Here is a 23631-nt window from a genome sequence, read left to right as displayed (position 1 = left end):
CTACGTCAATATTCCTACTTGAAAGTATCGCACATTTAGCTACTTTATTAAAATTCTTTTTTTGTATTAATTCGCCATATATATTTGTGACAATATCTGCAGCAAATGATGCTATGCAATATTTTGGAATTTGTATGTTATCATTAGAATCATTTAATTTTCCATTACCCATATCTAATAAATATTTTGCAAACTTAATTTTTTCTGGAAGAACTCGCATGTTTCGTGTTAAAAAAAAATTTTTTTTAAATTACCAGCAAAAAATAAATTTAATAAAAAAATTTATAATTTCACTTTGGCTACCTCGTGCTTTAATTGGAAGAAGTTGTCTGAAATCACCGTCTAATATAACAATTTTTCCACCAAATGGCAAATCATTATTTATAATATCTCGTAATGTTCGATCCATAAGATCTAGAGCATATCGTAGTGCCATTGATGTTTCGTCCCAATTAAAGATATCTATTTGTTTTAATTATCGAGCTTCCTTGGATTGAATTTTAATAGTAGATGATGAATCAACAAATAATGGAACTGGTAATCCAAAAGTTTTATGAATTGTCTTTCCAGCGGAAAGTAACGTTGCTACGATGCCTGTAAAAGCCATCGTACATACTTGTTCATTTTAAATTTTGGCTATGTAATAAATAGTTGTATTCGAAAGCGAAGTCGGGCACGCATACCGATACCATTAAGACGTGACGCAGGTCTAAGGACCCTAAGCGTATGTCACGCAACGGATCCGGATAGTGCCCCCCGATCCGTCCAACGATCAATAAATAAAACCAAATAATTTGACAGGCGTCATAGGACAATGCAAATCGTAAATTTGCTTGTCACACCGTTGGCGTCGAAGGTCTTCCTGGCGGAACACGAGGGATCATGATGAAACGTGTACAAAAACACTTCTCTCGTTCTCCGCTAAGACCATTACGAGACACGAAATCGTCTATTGGTTCTTAAGGCGCCCTTCTTCAACTTGAAGGGATTGCTGTCGCCAAGGAAGATCTAGTCAGTCACTCAGTCAGTCGCAGTGAATACGTTAACACGGACAGATGCCAGAGGCCGAGTCCTCAATATTAAACCAGAGACCGAGTTCTCGATTTTACGCGAATACGAATAATTATATGCCGAACTACATACGCGTACAAGTCCGTCGATAGAACCGCGGTCTAGGGCAACGGTCCTCAAGCGTCGTTAATATTATCCTCGCAGCGTATTATCAGACAATTTGTGTTCCTTAATATATAATAAACTATATCGCACATATTATAAACATTTGCATTTGACTTATTAACATAGACCTACACTTAAAGGATTTATATGCGAAACCACCGGTGTGTGTATGTTTAGTGTACGACACCACCGAATCTACAAAACAAGTTGTGTATATAAATGTTTTACCTGAGCCACCTGAACCATCAACATAAAAACAATTGTTATTATGATTGTTATTATCTAATCTGTTTAATATTAAATTAACTATTTCTTTTTGCTGTTTATTTAATTAATTATATTGTGTAATACCAATTTCCATAGCTTGTTTCAATGTTACATAATCCTCATTTTCGTTATTTACAATTATTTGTTTTATTTGTGGAAAATCTATAAAACTTTTTTCTTCTGCAGCAAGTATAATGCCAATTTGCTCATAAGCTTTTCTTTGTCTTTGTAATATTCCGAAACGTCGAACATAATCTTCTGACACATTGCTACTTTAAAATTATTCCAAAGCTTTAGGATGTAATAGTTGACAATGTAATAAAGTACGTACAAATAATTTATAAAGTTGTCGTAGCATCATCCATCCTGCAGCTTTATTCATAGCTCGTATCCATTCATCATCATCTTCAATCAAGCCTAAAGCTAAACATGTTTCTAAAAATGTTTGATAAGTTTCTCCATTTACAGTTTTTAATTTAATAAAACTCGTAGCTCCTTTAATAATAAGTAACAATAATTGTAAATGAAGTAACGATTATCAACTATCTTCCACGTCGTCGTTCAAAAGTCTTACCAGTATTTCGTCGACGATGATATGGATAAGCATCTTCATCCATTTTTGTTTCTTCAAGAAAAACTTTTGGATAATGTTTTGAACATTTTCTGTCTATCGAACACCAATCACCACAAGGTCCATAAATCATGTTTCATAACTATATCATGTAAAATTTGATTTTCGCATGGATTAGGAATTTCGGTAGAAATATATCTATCAACAACATTAGGAGTTGTAATTTTGGAATTGTGTTTTAAAGTAATTAACATGTAAACATGTGGTAAACCTCGTTTTTGGAATTCAATAACATATACGTATGCTGCTACTTCACCAAAAAAATTTTGTTTTGTAATCAAATCTACAAGAAAATCCTTTTTAATATTAAAAACGAGTACAAATATCAGGTCTGTCAAAAGCTTGTTGACCGGATAAAAGATTTTCTTCTATTTCCCGCCACTTTGGATTACAAGTCATTGTTATAAAAAGATCTGGTTTATCAAATTTAGCAACAATTGCCCATCATTTGATAAGATTGTGCAAATACATTACATACTCGCGTTATATATTCTAGACCTTGTACAATTTCAAAATTTAAATGTAAATTTTGATTAAAACGATGATCAACTGCTTTATTTGAATCCACAATAAAAAGTTGGTTGTAAGTTGGATTTTTATTTTGTGCAGCATATAATGCTGTATTAATTTGATTATAAATTTACTCTTGTATTTTAAAACAAGAAGGAGCAGGTCGTCTTTCTTAAAAATTAATCAAATTAGCATTAAATGCAAACAAAAATGAACTGTTATAACTATTATATGTTATAAACTGACGCAACTATATTATTTTTTATAAAAGCAATTAAATTTTGCAAAACATATTAAAAATAAATAGCATTAATTTATTTACTTATTAATTTTATTGTTAAATTTATCTTTTTCCGTAACCTTAATAATTTGATGGAAATTGCAATCTATTTAGCACTAATCTTTGAAGCGTTCAAATGATTAATTAGATGGTTAACTATATAAATCATAATTCTAAGAAAAATTGAATAGTATACATTTATTATTCTGTTTTCGTTCAGCACATGATGAATTTAGATTTTGTGCATTTTTTGTGCGCAGTAATTGTAGACAAACCGTTATTTTTGAAAACATTATCTTTATAATAATTTTTTTTTTAATTAAATAGATCTGTCATTCAGGATGTTATAATAATGTTGTCTGATTTCTGAGTCAACTACGACGCATTGTTCCGTAATAACATTAATACGAACGTGTTATGTTACGATTATACAATTTTTGTTGAATAACTAACGCCAAAACGATGTATAACAGCTATATCACTTACATATAACAAATATTACGTAACAGGTTATTTCCATGTCATATAGCACCTACATATCACAAAAATAACAATGTTAAATTACATGTAACTTCCATGTTATATTGCCGCTATAAAATGTGTTCACTGGGTTCTCAAATAACAATCGACACTTTTATGTGATTTCAGATCCTGCACATCATAAACGAGGTGCTGGAGCCAGTACAATACAATTCAAATTATTTGAAAGAAAAGTCCACTTATAATCCAAACGCTTTTGACGTTTTAAACCAGATCGAGAATCTCAATTTGAGTGACTATCGCGTACGGTAAGCACCGGGTTCGAGAAACTCGCTATTTACATGCCGATTGTTTTTGGTGAGTGTCTGGCGGCAGACATAAAGGAGTAACAAAAACATTTATTGCACCTGGAAAAAAAAGGGAAAAGGACTTTTCACGCCCTCGAATCTCGAAGCGATAATCCCTGCACGTATTTCGCGCCCTCCGAGCGTGACTTTTAAGAGATTAGAGATACCCTTGCACCTATTTTTAGATCTTTAAACGGTTATTGCTATTTGTTAAGTCTCTCAAAAGTTGATAATTTCCATAAATATTTTATTATAGTTACTGCTATTTTTTAAAATCTTTTAATTCGAAAATCTTTAAGAATTTTTCACTATCACGAGCCACTTATAATCAGATCTGATAATAGTAATAATTTTGTTTTGCGTACGTTACACAATATTCAATATATGTATATTACCAAGCACAATAATAATCAATAATATAATCAATAATAACCAACCGTTTGATACACTAAAAAACAGTTTATTATTAAACACATATATTTATCTTATTATTTTGCAAGTTTATAAAAAATCTATTTTATTACTTTATAATAATTTATTTAAATATGAGAAAAATTTCTTTTTTAGTGCAATAATTACTAATTTTAATTTTAATCAAATAATAAAATATTAAATAATAGTAAATAGTAAATTAATAAAATATTAATCTTAAATTTGATTAAATTATATTTGACCAAAGTTTCGGTAAATCACGAAGTTTATTATTATTAGACTTTGGGTGTACTCGACTTTGCAAAAGATACGTTGCCACTGATTAAATTCTAAATATTTAGAATTTAGTGACAACATTTCCGTAAGAAAATCATAGACATTTTCTCCCGAAGGCCATTTTGTGGACAATATATCAATAAAACATAATTTGTTCAATAATCTTGCAGTCGTGACGAAGTTTACGCATCCTTTCTTACATTTCCTTACATATCTTTTACAAAGATATCTTATATTAACTATCTTCTTTTGAGTGATTCTGCGTACCATTCTAAAGTATTATAACGCTGGCTCATCAATTAATGCGCAGCCTTCCCTTCTCTCCCTAATTTAAATATAAATACAAAAACTTAAGTAATATTTAAATAACGTAAATAAATGCATAAAGTTTTCTCGTTTGTCTTATTTATTAACGTCAGCGCATCTCGTACACCACGCTTTCATAATTAACGCTTTTTTTCTTTCTAGTACTTTCCGACAGAGGGTCCTCATCGAACAGAAGAAATATATCTTCACGACGGAGGGTCGTTATACCTTTTTCATCCCCGTTGATGAGGGTTTCAAGGTAAGTAACTTTAGCGATCTTTGCGAATTGTTTATTTGAAGGTGATGGGGTTGTAATATCTTTTGCTGTGACCGATTTTTTTCTTATAGAATTCGAGGACAATTACATTTGTTGCATCTTGTCCAAAGTTAAGAACGAAATTCATAGACCGATCTTATTCAAGATCTATCTTAAGTACGATCTTGAGACGTCAATACTGTTATTGTGCTGAGGTTTTAATAGTGGAATCGAAGGATTGATTTGGAGATTGATTTTATTATTTAAGGGGATCCTAAAGTTGTCTGTTTTACCGACAGAATTGTACAATTTGTTCCAATGTTCAACTTTTTATTGCATTTACAAAATTAAAAATCCTTCTCCACAATTAAAATATAGACGATAACAGTGTGCGGATGTATCGATTTTATACAAAAAATAAAAATTTTTTAAATTGTCGGCGTCTGGCGTGGACTCGTAACAAAATGTGCTTGATATAAAAGTTATGCTCTTTGTACGTATAAATCAAATCAGATTCGCACACGAGTGAACATTAAAGAACAATACTATGCTTTCAGATTGAACGTAGGCGTCTTAATAAAAAAGATACACATTGGTAAACATTTCGTGTCTTGAAAGAGCAATTTGAAAAATTTTTTTTTAATTCTTGGTATGAAATTCAATTTATAAGCTGATATTAATACATAAATTTTAATTCTGGAAAAGGATTTCTAAATCTATAAAAGAAATACATACAAAATCTTGTTAATGACTTGCACAAATGGCTCTACATTATTGACCTCGATCAAGTTTGACGAGCAGTTTAGCATCCCCTAATGGCTGCTGCCAAAGAATTGAACTTACGCAGCATATTTTCTTTTTGCATTTGGTTGCGTGATGTTTGTCCCTCACTTTTTCTTTTCTTTTAGATAATGCATAGACTTCAAATAATTTACAAGTGCGTAAACATTTATGCTTAATCCATGCAACGCAGGTCTGTCTATCCGAAATAGATTCACATACTTTTTGTTCGTAAATCTCACTTTACACTGTAAAAATCTTTTTTATAATTACAACTATGATAGTGGGTAATTTTGAGACCCACTATAAAAGTTGTAAATTTTTATATGTACACTCATTAAAAAAAAAGCGGTACATCTAAAATTTATCAAAAAATTACTGAACTTCCAATGACGATAACTACGCGAGTAATAAAGATAGAAAGGTTTCTAAAAAAAGAAATTAACACTTTAAATGTCTACTTTAAAAATCAATTCATTAAAATTTTGCGTGATAATTTTTTTCAAAATGGCGTATGATAAAGCGAGAGCATGCGAAATTGAGAAATATTGGTTCAAGTTTGCGACGATCCATGGCGTGAGGCAAGTATCGTAATTTAATTGGATAAAAAGTATGCGATAGAACAGTCTCCCCTTTAAAATGCTTTTTCACTCGTCTCGATATGATGATTTTTCGCTGAGATACGCGCATTTAAACTAAAAAACTGTCTTTTTATTCAAATGCGCATATCTCAGCAAGAAATCATCGTATCGAGACGAGTAAAAAAGCATTTTGAAGGGGAGACTGTTCTATCGCATGCTTTTTATCCAGTTAAGTTGCGATACTTGCCTCACGCCATGGATCGTCGTAAACTCGGACCAATATTTTTCAATTTCGCATGCTCTCGCTTTGTCATATGCCATTTTGAAAAAAATTATCACGCAAAATTTTAATAAATGGATTTTTAAAGTAGACATTTGAAGCTTCAATTTTTTTTTAGAAACCTTTCTATCTTTATTACTCGCGTAGTTATTGTCATTGGAAATTCAGTAATTTTTTGATAAATTTTAGATGTACCGCTTTTTTTTCGAGTGAGTGTATATTATTTTGTATATAAATTTTGCAATAATTTTAGCAATTTCAATAATTCCAAAAATGATAAACACGTGGAATAAAAATGTTTTATTTCATTAACGTTAGTGTTTATTACTGGAGTAATCGTACTATAAAATTTTGCTTTAGCGATGTGATTGAATCTTTCTTCACAACAGTACCTTGAACTAAATGAAAACCGTAAAATATGCAATTTTTTATGTAATTTTTGAATGCGATTTCTTGTTAGAAAAAATAAATCTGTGAAAAAATTAATAACTGCATTCAAAAGTGCAAACTTTCAGTTTTTTCAGCTTTTTTGCTGAGCGCTGTACGTTGATTTATTCACGAGTAACAAGCGATAAAAATCAAAATGACCATTTTTTTTAATCTTAATAACTCGGTCAACAGAAATCGTACAGCAATGAACAACCATTCAAAATAAAGGGAAGAGATCCCGTTCTAAGATGGAAGTAACAAAAATACTCTATGATTTTTTTCACGCGAGATGCAGCGCGGCAAATTTACATAAAAAAATTTTATTTTAACGGTCATGCTTTATTATTGTGCCACGTTGGCGAAAAAAAAGATAACTAAAATTGCAAAAAAGCGTTTGAAAGAAGAAGTTTCAAACTTTAAAACGCTGTTTGGATTTTGTTCTACGATAATTTTTTGCTGAGTTGCAGCAGTTTGAAAATAGCCTAAATTTTCGGTATACAAAAAGTGTTCCCTCTTTTTTTTAGTAGTATACAGTGTCCCAAAATATACTGGTCAACGCTTGTAAAAAGATAGAAGAGATTGAGACGACATAAAAGTCCAATATTGTTTTTGGTTAGGTCTGGAGTTAGGTCTTGGGTTAGGTCCATCAATAATTGAGGTATTAATTTTTCAAATTATACAAATGAGAACGCGTCAATAGAAAAACTTGATCCGCTAGAGCTATAACACGGAAGAAAAAATTTATCGTTAATATATGATAAGCTTTCATTAATTTAGTGTTCACAATTAAGATAGAAATTAAATTATTTGGCGATTCCGTACGTTAATATCTCAATTTTCGGTAGACCTACCTTAAGGCAATATTAGATTTTTATGTTAATCTCGATCCCTTCTACCTTTTTACGTGTGTTGACCAGTATGTTTTGGGACACCCTGTATATTTAGTATAAAATAATTATAAAAATAGCGCCTATTAATTTAAACATTTAATTGTTACAATCACAAGTATACCAAATCCTTTTTTTTCAGTATAGAAATTAAGAAATATAAAGAAGAAGATTTAACTTTAGAAGACTGAACAAATGTAGGAATTTAATTAATATAATAATATGTAACGAACCTCCCGTCCGTCGGCATCACCGACCGCGCGCGGTCCGGCCGAACACCCGCCGGACCGCACAAACCGGCACCGGCCCGTCCTAATCGTCCGAAATAAAAAGCGTCGAGACAAGACATCGTCTCCGCTCCGCGTATTTCCCCGCACGCTCCCAACCTCCACAAGAGGGGAGCGAGTGCGGGGAAACCCGAAGATCCACGAGGATCCCCGATCCTCCACCCGAGCGGGTATAAAAAGCCGCTCCGGTGGAGGCTGCGAGACTTCTCGCTCCGACCGTACGCTGGATTCCGATCCCGACCAGAGTACGCTCCTGAGAAGCTTCCTGCGATCAGTAATTAGGGTACGTACTCCGCTTTCGCCGAGAGTTCTCGACTACGGATTATCCTAAGTCGCCCGCTCACCCGGCTCAAATACAACGGGGGTGGAGAGTGCTCCGTCTCCCTCGAGAGATCTCGAAATCGACCGGCGTTATTCTAGATCACCAGACTCGAATCAAAAGATCACCGCACGGCACAACACTCCGCGCTTCACGCCGCGTACCGCGCGCCTCCGAGCTCGAGGCTCCGGCGATTACCGCCCGCTACACCGCGCGTCTCACCGCGCCACGAAACAGCGCTTCACGCGCCAGGGCATTGCCCGCCGGCTCGTCACCGTACACCGCGGCCACCTCCGAGTCGGCTCGCGTTCGACAGTGATCAGCTGTTTCGGCCCGCGACACACATAAACACACACACACACACACACACACACACACACACACACACACACACACACACACACACACACACCACATCTATAAATAATCATTCCGCCGAACGACTTACGACACACACACCAACACACTTACACAACTGTATATAACTTGTACATATCCAAGATCTCATTTAAATAAATATTCTTTTATTCCGAAAAAAGCCGTGTCTATTGTCTCAGGGACCTTCCTACACCTGATCCCGGCGAGTTAGTCCGCGTAGGAAATACAGTCCGTTACAAATATTAATACGCTAATATTCTAGATGGAAGAAGAGCATTTTCCGGAGGAAATGTTTCCAAAACTTTGAAAAAAATGATTATTGCGCGATAGCACAATTTTAAACACCGCAGAATTTACACGTGGAATGAGCTGTGTTAGGCGTTACACACGAAATGATGTTTTACACGCGGATATAAATTATTTCATACATATACGTATGCGTGGCATTTAGACGTCGCATGCAAATCTATTTTAACGTCGAAGAAACATTCAACGCACAGTGTCCACCAAGACATATTCTCGTCCTCCGTACTGCTGAGTTGTACGTACATAAACATTGATGCAAAATATTGGTACAGGTGTAACGAACCGTTTTCTCCGGACTAGTCTCGTTGGAATTTTGGTGGGAAGGGTTCTGAGACATCAGAGCGGTTGTGTGTGTTTTCTAACTATTTTCTATATTTTAATCAATTAATATTTACAAAGTATTTACATGCTATTTATATGAGCGGCGCGTGTCGTCTGGAGATCAGCTGTTTCGGTCGCGTGAGGTGTTTGGTGATGCTTGCGAGCGCGCGGTTGTCGGCGGTAATGTCATGCGACGTTCGCGTGCGTTTGACGGTGAGACGGGTGCGCGGCGCGGCGGGTTTATTTTCCGCCGAGCTCGTAGGCTCTCAATTTCACTGACGTGAGGCTTGCGCGGCACGAGGTGTCGCGGATTGTTTCCCGGATTTGTACAGGCGATTTGGAGAATTCTTCTCCTAGGAGACGGTCCGGACACTGGGGTGGCGCATTCACCGTCTCATCCGAGTATTCCGAGAATACTCGGATGAGACGGTGAATGCGCCACCCCAGTGTCCGGACCGTGAGGGAGAGGAAAAGAGCCTGGCGGCCGAGAATTCTCGGCTGAGATGGAGAGCGCTCCACCTCGGCTTGCGGGCTCAGACCGGGAATGCAAGGTTTTGAAGCAAAGCCGAGAACGCTCGGTGAAAGCGGAGAACTCTCGACTCTCGTATTCGCTTGCTTAGGAAGACTTTTCTAGCAGTCGGCGGATCGGGTAGCGTTTTGCCAGTCGGATCAAGAAGTGATCAGATCCTCCACCGAGACGGCTTTTATACCGGTCCCTGTGGAGGGTCGGGGATTTCCGATGAATTTTGGATCCCTGCGCACTCGGCATCCTGGTGAGATGTCGATGCGGGAAGCATAGTCGGTCGTTCGAGTTGTTCGTGGCTCGAACGGAAGAGTGGTTGCCTATATCAGGCCGTTGCCTTTGTATCGGTCCGGCGGTTGGTCGGCCGGGCCGGTTGAGATCGTTGGGAACCATGGTAACGGAGTTCCGTTACACAGGTAACAATTATTGTTTTGTAAAATATTTTTTGAAGATATAGCAAACTGCCTTAAGTTTTGCCGATGGCAGAATATAATCTTGAAAAATGTTTGTCACATTACATGTTACGTGCATATTTGAAATTACAGGAATTTTCGGTTATCAAAAGTCCAAGACTTTCAGATAAAGAACCAACTGTCCAAAACAATATTTTAATACTAGTCTGTATCGTTCTATTTGCTTCAGAATATCTTTAACAAATAGTTTCATTTATGGTCTTTTATAAACATTGAATTTTTTCTCCCCAAATTCTTGAGATAACCATCCCGCTTATAAGAGTAAAGTTCCCAAACTGAAGTCAGTCTTTTTTTCTCGTCTCTTGTAACTATTGTTATTCTCGTTCTCGTAAAAATAAATTTTGGGTTAAAACAATTGTACCTTCTTTATCACGTCGCATCCTACACGTAACATATACTTTTTCTCGATACGTCCAGACAGTATAAAATTTACCTTTTTTTTTCTAATCATATCTTATGTGTGTTTTGTCTTCCCTGATAACCATTTCTACTGTGACAAATGTTGGCAACAGATTCTGTTGCCAAAAAGGTAGCAAATGAGAAACATATTTTGTCATTACAAACATTGTTAGCAGATATTCAGCAAATATTTAGCAACATCTGTCATCAGAATACATAACAAAATAATAGTGAACTGCGAGCAGATTTATTGAAAGTATTGATGACAAATTGACGACAGCAAATTACTTGTAGAAAAGCAATAGCATTTGTGCGTTAAAGTACTCGACAGATTGATGTCAGAAACGCAGCAGATCTGTCGAAATGTCAAATTGGCAATAAAAAGCATGGCACCGCCAATAGACGGCCTACTCTTACGGGAGTAAAATGCAACCAACACGTACATAAAGACCACTCGCAGCGCAACTAAGGTAAGCAAAAGTTATCTTCCTTTGCTGTGCCTGCGGAGGTGTCTGATGTGGCGGAGGACCGCCACATAATACTTTTATGATACAGAACTGGTAGAATTTTTGTTCTTTTGAAGTGACATTTAACTCTAAAAAATTTAGTGAAATTAATTGCATCTAGAATAGATGATATACCTGCGATATAAAGGGAGGAAATAGGTTAATTGTGGCCCCTTTGTAGGAAATATTAAATGCTAAGGACGGGGTAGGATAAATTATTTAAACTGTTCCTACTCGTGAATTAATAAATTTTTCCAGGAGATTGCTTACATCGATTCTCAAATAAAATCATAACTGTGAAAACGAAAAAATTCGACAAATTTGTCGCCAATTTGTCGTTATTTATAAATACAGAACTGCTGCATATTTTGCGCAATTCTGCTGTGAGTTTACATTGCAACATTTGTTTTCAATTTGCTGCGTAAATTTGTCATTGTACTGCTAGTGACAGATCTGCTTTGGTGTTGCACACAGTTTGATATCAAGATTTGATGACAATTTTTGCTTGCAAAAATATGACAATTAGCGCAATCAAGGACACAGTAGTCCATGGTTTTGGCAGACTAATTCTGCAAGAAATTTTTAGCAGTCTGCTAACAAGTTGGCAGCAAATGCTCAGCTGGATTATTGTGTAAAAATTTTAACACTGTTTAGACACACAAATAGACAATTTTGTGTTCTGAAAACCTGTTTTCTTTGAAAAACTAAAAGCACCGTAGTTACGACATTTGTATACAATTACTTTTTCTAATGAGCAATCATACAAATAGAAAATTAACTGCACATACTTTTGCCAGAAATTTGAAGCCGCGCGGAGAGCGGAAAATTTAGTAATACCAAAAGTTTGAGTGGATATAATTTGCCATGTTCGAAATGGCCACGCGAAGATTTGACCACGTTCGAAATGGCCACGTTCGGAATGACCACGGAAAATATTGCACGGAGTTCAATTTGCCTACGTTCGAAACCGTCAGGTACGAAACGGCCACGTCCAAAATGGCCACGTTCGGAATGGCCACGTTTGGAATGGCCACGTTCGGAATGGCCACGGAATATATTGCACGAAGTTCGATTTGTCTATGTTTGAAACGGTCACGTCCGAAATTTAATATTGTGATATATATTTTCCGCCTCACGTGATAAGGCCAGTTACAAATAGATTCATTCTTTATGTCCCGTGTCGAAATTTATCTGGGCATGCCCTATTTAATATTGGCCCCATGTGGGCGTTACTTAGGCATCCGAAATAAGACTTTTCGGACTGAAACCTATTCCTATTTATGATATTTGAACTTGGGCTTGCCTGTATTGGGGCTGGCTTAAATTTACGACTTTTTCCCCCAAGACACTCATATTTAGGTTTGCCTGATTATAGCCCGTACAGGACTTAGTTTGAATTATATGTTTGCTCCAACACAGTTATATTTAGGTTGCCAAGCGAGCGGGCTTACGCGGGCGCTTTGCACTTGCCGCTACTCTACGTCACTAACGAAATGACAAGACTTTCAAAAAATTCTAGTTTTTTAAATTATTATATGAGTTTTAAAAAAACTTTATGAACATTTTTTTATGAAATTTTTTGTACTTTCGATTGGCGGCATTAATAAAAAAAATTTTTAATTAAAGTTATTTGCCAAAAACTTCAATTTTGTATTTACTTTGTTAGATAAAAAAAGAAGCTCACTATTTAAAGAGGTATTTTTTTATTTCGGATCTATTGAAAAAGAGATTCCTGTTGAATTTACCCTGTTGCGAATTTTTTCGTAGTTAAAGTCTAAAGGTATCGTACTAATCTTCCCGCGCAGAAATTGAGTTGCTGTTACAACGCGCGGCAGCACCCGACTGCGCGCTTTTGTGTACCGATGAGCACCAAGATGAAAAAACGCGATGTACCGGACAACAAAGATGTACGACGTGAGAGAAAGTTGGGAGGCAGTTCGCAAAATAAAAATAAACTTCTCTATTTCTCAGAAAATAACAATTTATTATTTTATAAATTGCAAAGATTACATTTTTAATACTAAAATTCTATTTGGCGAGCGGCAAAAATGCGACGTTGAAGTAATGAAAGCGACGTTTTCCGATTCTAGTTATGAAATAATATTCTTCCTATTGAGATCAAAAACTTTTTATATAACCTCCACTTTTCTATGTGTGTTACAGCCGGAGCAGAGATCGTATAAAATCGATCAACTAGTAATTGAAGATCATATATTACCAAATAAGATCCTCTTCACCGCACCGACGCCGGAGAAAGTGCAGTATCAGACCCTCGAGTTCTACAACAAACTGCCAGTCGTCGTCAGTTTTTTCAAGTCACAAAATAAAGGTGATGATCATCAACTTGCGCACCCCATCTCGATCGATGTCCGGGATATTCAAATTTTTTAAAGCTCTCGATTCGATTCAGAGAGCAATAACATGATCCAATCAAAAACGTATTAAATATGCCAATATTATTAAAGACACCGCCAACGATAGAACCCTCACTCGCGCGTATTGTGTTTCAATGACTAATTCATAGTTCAATTTTCAGTCTACGTGCGGTCGGACACATTGGTGGGCGTTGCGTCTCATCAATCAGGAATGGTGCTGGCGGAGATAGTCAAGGCAAATATTCCCGTACGCAACGGCGTAGTTCATCTGATAGAACGGCCGCTCACGGTCGTCGGCAGCACCTTGAAGGATTTCCTGGAGGTCAGTGCCCGATCCGAGCTCACGAGAATCATACAAAATTCAAGGTTGATACATTCGGCCGCTACGGTCAGCTGTACAGCCCAGTGAACACAGTAATATAGCAGTAGTGTAACAGCAATGTAACTGAATATAACAGGTTACGTTACTCTGAAATTACACGTAACTTACATGTAAGTTACAATTTCTGACTCAGCAATATAACATGTTATAATTACATGTTATCTAACCGTTACACAACAGTTACAAAGAAAAATAAAATAAAATAAAAATTTCATTTTTTTTTGAAATTATTTTTATCAACAGCACATACTACATTTAGAATAAATTTTTATTAATTAATTAAATTTAAATTATATTATTTTTTATTTTATTCTTACTTGCCGCTGCTAGGTTTGAACCCGGGACCTTAGGATTACAAACCTTGTATTCTACCTGCTACGCCAATTTGACTCATCGATATGGATACTTGTTATTGTCTACATATACCTGTATGTGAACTGACGCGACTATATTATTTTTTATAAAAGCAATTAAATTTTGCAAAACATATTAAAAATAAATAGCATTAATTTATTTACTTATTAATTTCATTGTTAAATTTATCTTTTTCCATAACCTTAATAATTTGATGGAAATTGCGATCTATTTAGCACTAATCTTTGAAGCGTTCAAATGATTAATTAGATGGTTAACTATATAAATCATAATTCTAAGAAAAATTAAATAGTATACATTTATTATTCTGTTTTTGTTCAGCACATGATGAATTTCGATTTTGTGCATTTTTTGTGCGCAGTAATTGTAGACAAACCGTTATTTTGGAAAACATTATTTTTATAATAATTTTTTTTATTATTAAATAGATCTGTCATTCAGGATGTTATGATGTCTGATTTCTGAGTCAACTACGACGCATCGTTTCGTAATAACATTGATACGAACGTGTTATGTTACAATTATACAATTTTTGTTGAATAACTGTAACGCCAAAACGATGTATAACAGCTAGATTACTTGCGTATAACAAATATTACGTAACAGGTTATTTCCATGTCATATAGCACCTACATATCACAAGAATAACAATGTTAAATTACATGTAACTTCCATGTTATATTGCCGCTATAAAATGTGTTCACTGGGAGATCTCTGAAATTACGCTCTGGCGGTCGAATTTATTAACGTAGAAATCACTAATTTTTTGGTCACAAACGTTATATTGATTCTTTCAATTTATCTATAGAGTTCTTTCGCATAAAATAGAATTCTGCACTTTAATTAGCGTGTTAATCGATAATATCGCTCAATTATTAGATATTAAGAGCAGAGATCGGCATCATTGATATTTTCAGTAATATTTTTAGCTTTAATTAATGATTACTTGATTAATCAGTAATCAAAGACGAAAATTATTTGATTACTTGATTAATCGATAATCAAAGATAAAAATTATTTGATTATTTAATGACACAGGCACACAAAAAAAGTGGTTGGTCCGGCGGACTAGACTAATCAATCCTTATGTATTTCGATCCGCTGAATCCGAATCTAAGGTCAGAATTGCAAAGTTAGCTCGCATTTTCTAACCTCAAAAAAAAATTTTTTTAAATGTTGATCCGGTGGACCAGACTAGTCAATCTTTATGTATTTTGATCTGCTGAATCCGAATCCAAGGTCAGAATTGCAAAGCTAACTCGCATTTTCTAACCTCAAAAAAAAATTTTTTTTAAATGTTGGTCCGGCGGATTAGACTAGTCTACCTTTATGTATTTTGACCCGCTAAATCCAAATTCAAGGTCAGAATTGCTGAATTGGCTCTTTTTTTTTAACCTTAAAAAACACCTTGTAAAATCAGTTTGGATTACAAATGTATAATCCGGAAGGTTTGCGTAACCACATTAGCCGGGGAAAATTCAATACGTATGACAAGTTTGAGCTTCTGTAAATAGCGTAAAAATTCATTCCCTTTTTCTATTATATCTCTTTTATTCTCGAAAATTCTGTGCAATGGCTTGTACTCGAGCTGTATCTAGCATCGATATGTATCTAACAACAAAACATAAAATAAAATATTGTTGTTTATTGCATTTTTCGGTAATTAATCATAGAAACGCTGCCTGTCCCACCGCGCGCCGCGCCATCGCTCTCCACCATCACGTACTCCCGCCCGCTCTTCTCCGACTCGAACGCGTCGAAGTGGGGAGAGCTAGCTAACGGTCGACGCGATTTCAGAATTTTAATCCGAGCTCTACTGATTACAAATTTGATGTCAAAAGTACAAATTTCAAAATGACAAATTTAATATGGCGGGCAAAATTAGCAAAATGGACCAAATTTGTTTGAAATTTGCTATTTATGAGTTTTTGAGGTCGCAAATGACGAATTTGATGTAAAAAAATACAAAATTCGAAATGTCAGATGTAATATAGCGTATTTATACAGCAAACGTAATTTTCAAAATTGCCCAGATTTGCTTGAAAATTACTACTCGGCAGCAACTTATGTCTGACATACGAGATTTGTTTTGAAATTTGTATTTTTGACATTAGATTCGTAATCAGCGACCACAAAAACCTATAAATAGTAAGTTTCAAGCAAATTCGGTCTATTTTAATCATTTTATTTGCTATATTGGATCCGCAATTATGAATTTCTCAAATTAATTTGAATCCGGATTCATATTCATTAACCTAAAAAGCATGGGTGTGTCAAGTTTAAATCCGTTGAAAATTGGCAGAGCTATTTATGAGGCTCATATATGGGTATTACCGGTTGTGGTACGGATTTTTTGGCCCATATGGGTCATTGCCAGTGAACTGGTTAAATTATAATTATAGCCGGAAAGCCATATGTAGGGACAGTAAACCTACATACATAGCTAGTTTTACCAGATATGAAATAATTATATTTTTTATATTGGAATGGATTCAACAAACGCCTTATTCTTTATATAATAAAAAAACATTATAGTAATAGCAGCATTTTCGCGCATATCTACATGCATTTGATGAACATAGATGGAATGTATAAGACATACATGTATATATTCTATGTACATTCCAACTATCATCCCGAATGAATATACATAGCACATATATCCATGCAATATTCTACGAATATTCATAAATATGTATACATCCATGTATGTCGCATGTATGCGCATTTGGTGTACATACATGGAATGCACAAGACGTATATCCTATGTACATTGCAACTATCATTTTGAATGAATATACATATCATATATATCTATACGATATTCTACGAATATTCATAAATATATATACATTCCCATATATTCTATGTATATACATGAAAAATACATGATATTTTTTTCACGTTACAGACACTCCATGTATATACATAGAATATCCTATGTTTTCTGGGTTTTTTCTCTTTGATTAACACGTACAATAATTAATGACTTTGGCCCGAAACTGGACGCCATCAGATATTCTTATAACAAAGGTTGCCTTTACGTTTGTTTTTTTTTCTCTTACCTTTCTTGTTGTTTTTTCTTATATTTTTTTCTTGACACCACTTCTCGTAGAATCGAGGCACGAGACAAGCAATACGTAAACGATCGACAGAAATCTCTTCTCTTTATGCAGGAAAACAAAAATGGACCGGTGGGCAAATTTTACGAGATAATTCACAATTATGGGGGCGAGATTATGAGTTCCATCAGTCACCTGAATGATGTTACTCTGTTTGTGCCCAGCAATGACGCGCTGGATAAGACAGATGTGAAAAAGATGCTGCAGGACAAGAACTGGTTGAGAGAAATCCTTAAACTTCACTACGTCAAGAAGCGGCTGACCCTTGAGGAAATCGAAGACAAAGCCATCAGGCTGGTAAGTCTTTTTTTTTCTCTACGTAAATTATTAAAAATTATGACAAGATTAACATAAGATTAAAATAATTAACTTTGCTTATATCCAGTCATATTCATGAGATTGAATATATACACTGGCGCAAAAAAACGAGACAAAAATTTTGACCGAATTTTTAGGCAATATTTAAAGTAATGCAACTTTGCCAAAAATAATTTAAATTACACGTACTTTTTTTTTTAATTAAAAGGCGAAAACTTTACTTTGAGAATTTCTAGGCGAAAGTATGATTTGTTAAGTGCGAATCGTATTTTTTGTATTGTATCGAAAACCAAACATGTTTTTTTTAATTGAAAAAAGTAAAAATTTGTTATCATTTTTCACAAGTTTCTCGTTAAAATCTTGCGAATATTAATCCAAATTCTTAAAGTTCGTTCTTTTTTAAGCAATTAAAAAAAATGTCGATACGATGTTTTTTATTGATTGCACACGAGTTTGAAATTTGCATTGCATTTTAAGGTATTTTAGCGAATAAATACGGTATTTTACGGAATATTATGAATTTTGAGTATCAATATAATGATTTTTATTTAAAGCATAATTTTATGTTATAAGATAAAATAGTTAGCGACTTACGATGGTAATCACCCGTCAGCTGACGCGGATAGTCAGCCGCGCCCGCGTTACGCTCGTGACGCGCCGCCCCTGCCTGCCTTCTGTACTCAACGCGTAATTTGTTAACTATTTTGGCTTATAACTCAAAAACTACGCTTCAAATAAAATTTTGGTAAAGGAAAAATTGTTGTAAAATTGCGTCAGGAATACGTCATTTTACGGACCTAATGTTATTCTGAATGACTCTGTATAATATTTATTGCTTTACTTAGAAAGATTTTTCTCCGTATATTCTTATCAGAAGAGCTCAACACATTATCGATATAATTATACACGTGGAGGCACATTATCATTTTATTTAATCCATTCTTTTCCTTTTTTTTTTAAGGACAAAACTTTAAGCAGGAAATGGTATGACGGGGTAAGTACAAATTCATACAATTTTATTACTGTTTGCTTTTCCTATTTTGTTTTTCTTTTTTTGCATGAACTGTTTGCAAACTCTCTATCTGCATCCATTCGCACTATTCACTTTCATGCATTTCCCGATGTTGAACGCATTACGAGCGTGTGAAATGAATGCGAGCATTGTGAATACGATAATCCTGCTAATATATTCCCATTATAAAATTAATTTAAAAAGTAATTAATAATAATAGTGTTGAGGGTGGTCCTCCTACAAAGCCCACATTGGCACTCAGACCGAGTCCATTGTGCCCCAAGTAATTAATTAAAATAAAACAAAATTAATACAAAAAACAATATATTTTATTAAATAAACTACAACATATAAGATATATAAAATAAAGGAAACATACAATTAAAAAAAGCAAACGTAGTTGTAATATAAAAAACTAATTTATAATATTATTGCTCGCTGAAATAAACAGTTTTTTTTAAATCACGTCTTATTAAATTTTTTCCTTGTTAACGATAATTACTTTACCTTTATAAAACAGTTTTACGTCAAAATAACATTTCATGATTAACTTCATTAAAATACATTTATAATTTTCTAATATACGAGGGTCGTTTAATAAGTCCTTAGAAAATCCAAGAGATAACGCTCTGTTGTGAGCGTTTGCTCGTTCCGGGAATTCTTTCCCGTTAGTAGTTGGGATTCGTCCTGCCTGAAGGGTTAGAACCCAAAGGGTGAAGGTTCGGCTCGGTGTCTGAGAGAAAAGAAGACGCTTCGTACTTGCTTGTTCGTTGTCTTTATTTCTTTCTCTTGCGCTTACAATCAGCTGATGGTGACAGGTATCACTCGCGATAAAGGTGTATAGTACGCAACGCGGCTCGGACTTTAGTAAGTTACTCTCCGCTCGGTCACGGCGTGGTCGCGCTTATATATGATAGTTTCTGGCGCAATTTTGGGGGCCAGTGACCAGGCGGTGGTAGCTTCCGTGAGGCTAAGCGTTTTGACATCGGAACACGGTAGCCTCGCGGTTTGATTTTGCAGCGTAGGGCCTATTTCTAGGGCGATACGAACTGCTTCCGAGCGCGCTGTTGTAATCTCACGGAAGTTACTTGGGACTTCCGTGAGCGCGGCGGATTCTTGTGCGTCTTTCGAAAGAGGTGCTGTTCTCGAAAGATGCGTTTCGCAATTGCGATAGATACGGTTGTAATCGGCTTACAACAGCTCGCAGCATCGAAAATGGTTTGTTTTTAGTAAGCATCATGATTCACTAGACAGCTGTCTAAGTCTCAGTTATTTCCATCACATGGTTTTATTTTTATTGTCGATTAAAGCAAGAAACTTGTGTTTATTTAGAAAAATGGAAAGAAGTGAGTTTCGAGCGGTGATTAAACACTTATATTTAAAAAGTTTAACACCGAAAGAGATCAAAGCTGAGTTGGGTGAAGTTCATGGCACATCTGCTCCTGTGTTTGCAACTGTTTACAATTGGGTAAATGAGTTTAAACGTGGCCGTACATCCACAAAAGGTGAACGTCGTTCGGGACGACCAGTGGAAGTGACTACTCCTGCAATAATTGACAAAATCCACGATATGGTTTTGAGTAATCGACGAATCAAAGTGCGCGAAATAGTTGAGGCCACTGGCATATCGCAAGATACAGTGTTTTCAATTTTGCACGAAAAATTGGGTGTGAAAAAAATTTCGGCAAGATGGGTGCCGCGTTTGCTCTCAGTGGACGGGTGCACACCTGTGCAGTTTCGATGGCCAAAATCATGAAATTAAAGTTCGAATTATTACAACATCTACCATATTCACCGGATTTGGCCCCTAGTGACATTTTTTTATTTCCAAACTTAAAAAATGGCTCGACGGACAACGGTTCACGTCGAAGAGGTCATCGCCCAAACAAATGCTTATTTTGAGAACCTTCCGAAATCTTACTTTTTAAATGGCTTAGAAAAGTTGGAAAAACGCTTCAAACAGTGTATAAAGCTAAAAGGAGATTATGTTGAAAAATGAAAAAAAATTTAACTAAAATTTGTTTTTCTATCTTTTTCTGAAGACTTATTGAACGACCCTCGTATTTAAATTTTTAATATGCTCGTTAAAATTTAAAAATAAATTATCATAAGCGAATCTTGCTATCTTTCTTTACTTTTTGTTCATAATTAGTTGATTTGCAACCTTTAATAAAGCAATAAACTGTTGTCGTTAAAATATGAAATTATTTTTATTTTGAATAACAAAAATAAAAATCTATACGACATATCATAACAAGAACGAATTACTTATTCCGTCTCTTTTCTCATCTTTTACCATCGAAATCTTGCTTAATGTTTCCCTTTTCTGCCACTTTAACATTAGGGGCACGTTTCATCTCCATCACACAAAAATCTTTGCTGGGATAGGCAATTGGCAGTCCAGACTTTTATAGTCAAAGGTTCAGTGTGCAGAAGCCATAACACGTCGCGCCAAGACATTTGGCAATCGATAGCGTCAATAAATATTGTCCTGCCAATAGTTCTAGTAATCAAACGCCAAAGAGATTTTTATTTTTGCCGCGATATACGGTATACGAGATGGTCCAAGAAATCGTTGTTGAAATTTAGCGAGCGCGATTTGATGCGTTGCTGCAACGACAGCAAGCAACATTTTTATCCCGCAATTTCTGACACATTGCAAGGAAGCGAGTTGCCAGGACAAACTCGTCGCGCGATTATCACTTCTCCCGACGAGAGACTGACTTATTCCACATCATTCTGGTATCAGAAAACGCACGACTCGAATGAAATTGCGGCGAGGCTCGACAGTCCGCTAATGGATTTATGCCGTTTCGCCGAGAATAGGATGGCAACGATAATTACGTATTTTTGCGAGGAGTCTGCTTCTGTCGGTGAGAACAAAACCGAACTTACCTGACCGGACGCAATAAAAAAGCTCGGGTTTCCCCGGATAAAATGGATTGAAAGATAAAAAAGTTTTCCGCGGAAGAAAAAAGACGCCTGACGTTACAACAACGCGCCGAGGCCGCTTTTAAATTTTGTTCAAAATTGACCAGTTTATATTCACACATTTCAAGGTTTATTATCAGTCAGTCAGCATGGCAGAAATTTCTTGTCAGAATAACAAAAAGCTCTTGGCAGTTTACCATGGTGCCCTTCCGCACATTCCCATCCCTCGCAATTGCCTTCCCTTATTTCTGCAAAGCCGAGGATGACTTTGCTGACAACGAAATAGCCGCAAGCCCCTTTCATCCCAGACACCATTTATGTTTTTGAGACGATTGGACCATGGACTTTTTATAGACAAAGCGTTTTACGAGGAATATTTGGTAATTGCCGTTAAGGGGGCATCAGTGTCAGAGCGGCCATTTTTATAACCGATTGGATATCTTCGGCTTTCCATATATACTGTTTCTCCCGTTAGATCGGTCAGCTGTCTTAGCCAATTGATATACTAATTTTTGGAGAAGAGCGCCCCGCCCCTTCTTCGCAAGTTGTCGTCCCGACAGCTAAACATTGAAGACGCAATGCTCCAGGAACCACGACCCTGATCATTCTTGAACTGCTATTCGAGTTTCCGAGCCTGCCATTCCAGGTCCCAAAATCTAGCTCCTTCTGTATCTTCAAGAAGGACCTTCTCCAGCCGCGATGCTCCAGAAACCACGATCCTGCTTGGGAGCGGTGCACTTGCACACGGTTCAAATGGACACGGTGCATTTGGACACGGTGCTTTTGGACACGATATCTTGCCCACGGTTCAAATGACCAGGGTGCATTTGCACACTGTGCATTTGGACACAAAAGAAATTTTATTAAAAATGTACACCAGTTATATGCACACGTAAAATTTGACCACCGATATTTGCACACCAAAAAATACCGTTCACTTAGACATGTAAAAGTTGCATTCACTTGCACACCGCTCACTTGCACACCATTCACTTGCGCACAACTCATTTGCACTTCAAGAAATGCGCACCGATCATTTGCACACGAAAAGATGCGCACCGATTATTTGCACACAGAAAGATGCGCACCGATCATTTGCACACGAAAAGATGCGCACTGATCATTTGTACACGGAGAAATGCACACTGATCATTTGCACACGAAAAGATGCGCACTGATTATTTGCACACGGAAAGATGCGCATTGATCATTTGCACACCGCTCACTTGCGCACCGTTCACATGCCTACCACTCATTTGCACACCAAGAAATGCGCACCAATCATTTGCACACGGAAAGATGCGCACCTATTATTTGAACACGGAAAGATGCGCACCGATCATTTGCGCACGGAAAATGGCGGATATCCGTCAAAGTGCAAATATCCGGTGGTCAAATTTTACGTGTGCATATAACTGGTGTACATTTTTAATAAAATTTTTTTTGTGTTCAAATGCACAATGTGCAAATGCACCGTGTGCAAATGCACTGTGGTCATTTGAACCGTGCGCAAGAGATCGTGTCAAAAAGCACCGTGTCCATTTGAACCGTGTCCAAATGAGTGCCACCCATCCTGCTCTACCACGAACTGCGTTCTGAATTACCGAGCCTGCAGTTACAGGTTCCAACATCCAGCCTCAGAAAAAATTTCCTTCCCGTTCTTTCTCCGGAGAATAGCTAGTTTTC

General features: G+C 36.0%; 2 protein-coding genes across 8 annotated transcripts in view; both read left to right on the top strand.

The window, feature by feature from the left end:
• Positions 1 to 23631, top strand: part of LOC105836032 (fasciclin-1) — a 154451-nt gene that overhangs the window by 28504 nt on the left and 102316 nt on the right. For all 7 annotated transcript variants that reach the window (XR_004963832.1, XM_036288855.1, XM_036288858.1 and 4 more), the window contains 6 exons: positions 3513 to 3652; positions 4868 to 4964; positions 13594 to 13759; positions 13967 to 14127; positions 17739 to 17981; positions 18964 to 18996. Coding sequence is in view for 6 of the 7 variants with exons in the window: in XM_036288855.1 (XP_036144748.1) it covers positions 3513 to 3652; positions 4868 to 4964; positions 13594 to 13759; positions 13967 to 14127; positions 17739 to 17981; positions 18964 to 18996 (840 nt within the window). In the remaining variant the exon portion in view is untranslated. The remainder of the gene's footprint in view (positions 1 to 3512; positions 3653 to 4867; positions 4965 to 13593; positions 13760 to 13966; positions 14128 to 17738; positions 17982 to 18963; positions 18997 to 23631) is intronic.
• LOC118646289 (protein GVQW3-like) lies at positions 19003 to 21919 on the top strand. The gene has a single exon (XM_036288876.1). It carries the CDS (start codon positions 20297 to 20299, stop codon positions 20768 to 20770), a length of 474 nt encoding a protein of 157 aa, XP_036144769.1. The 5' UTR covers positions 19003 to 20296; the 3' UTR covers positions 20771 to 21919.

Source organism: Monomorium pharaonis, chromosome 6 (assembly GCF_013373865.1).
Source record: "Monomorium pharaonis isolate MP-MQ-018 chromosome 6, ASM1337386v2, whole genome shotgun sequence".
Classification (NCBI taxonomy): Eukaryota; Metazoa; Arthropoda; class Insecta; order Hymenoptera; family Formicidae; genus Monomorium; species Monomorium pharaonis.
This window is presented reverse-complemented; position numbering and strand designations above follow the sequence as displayed.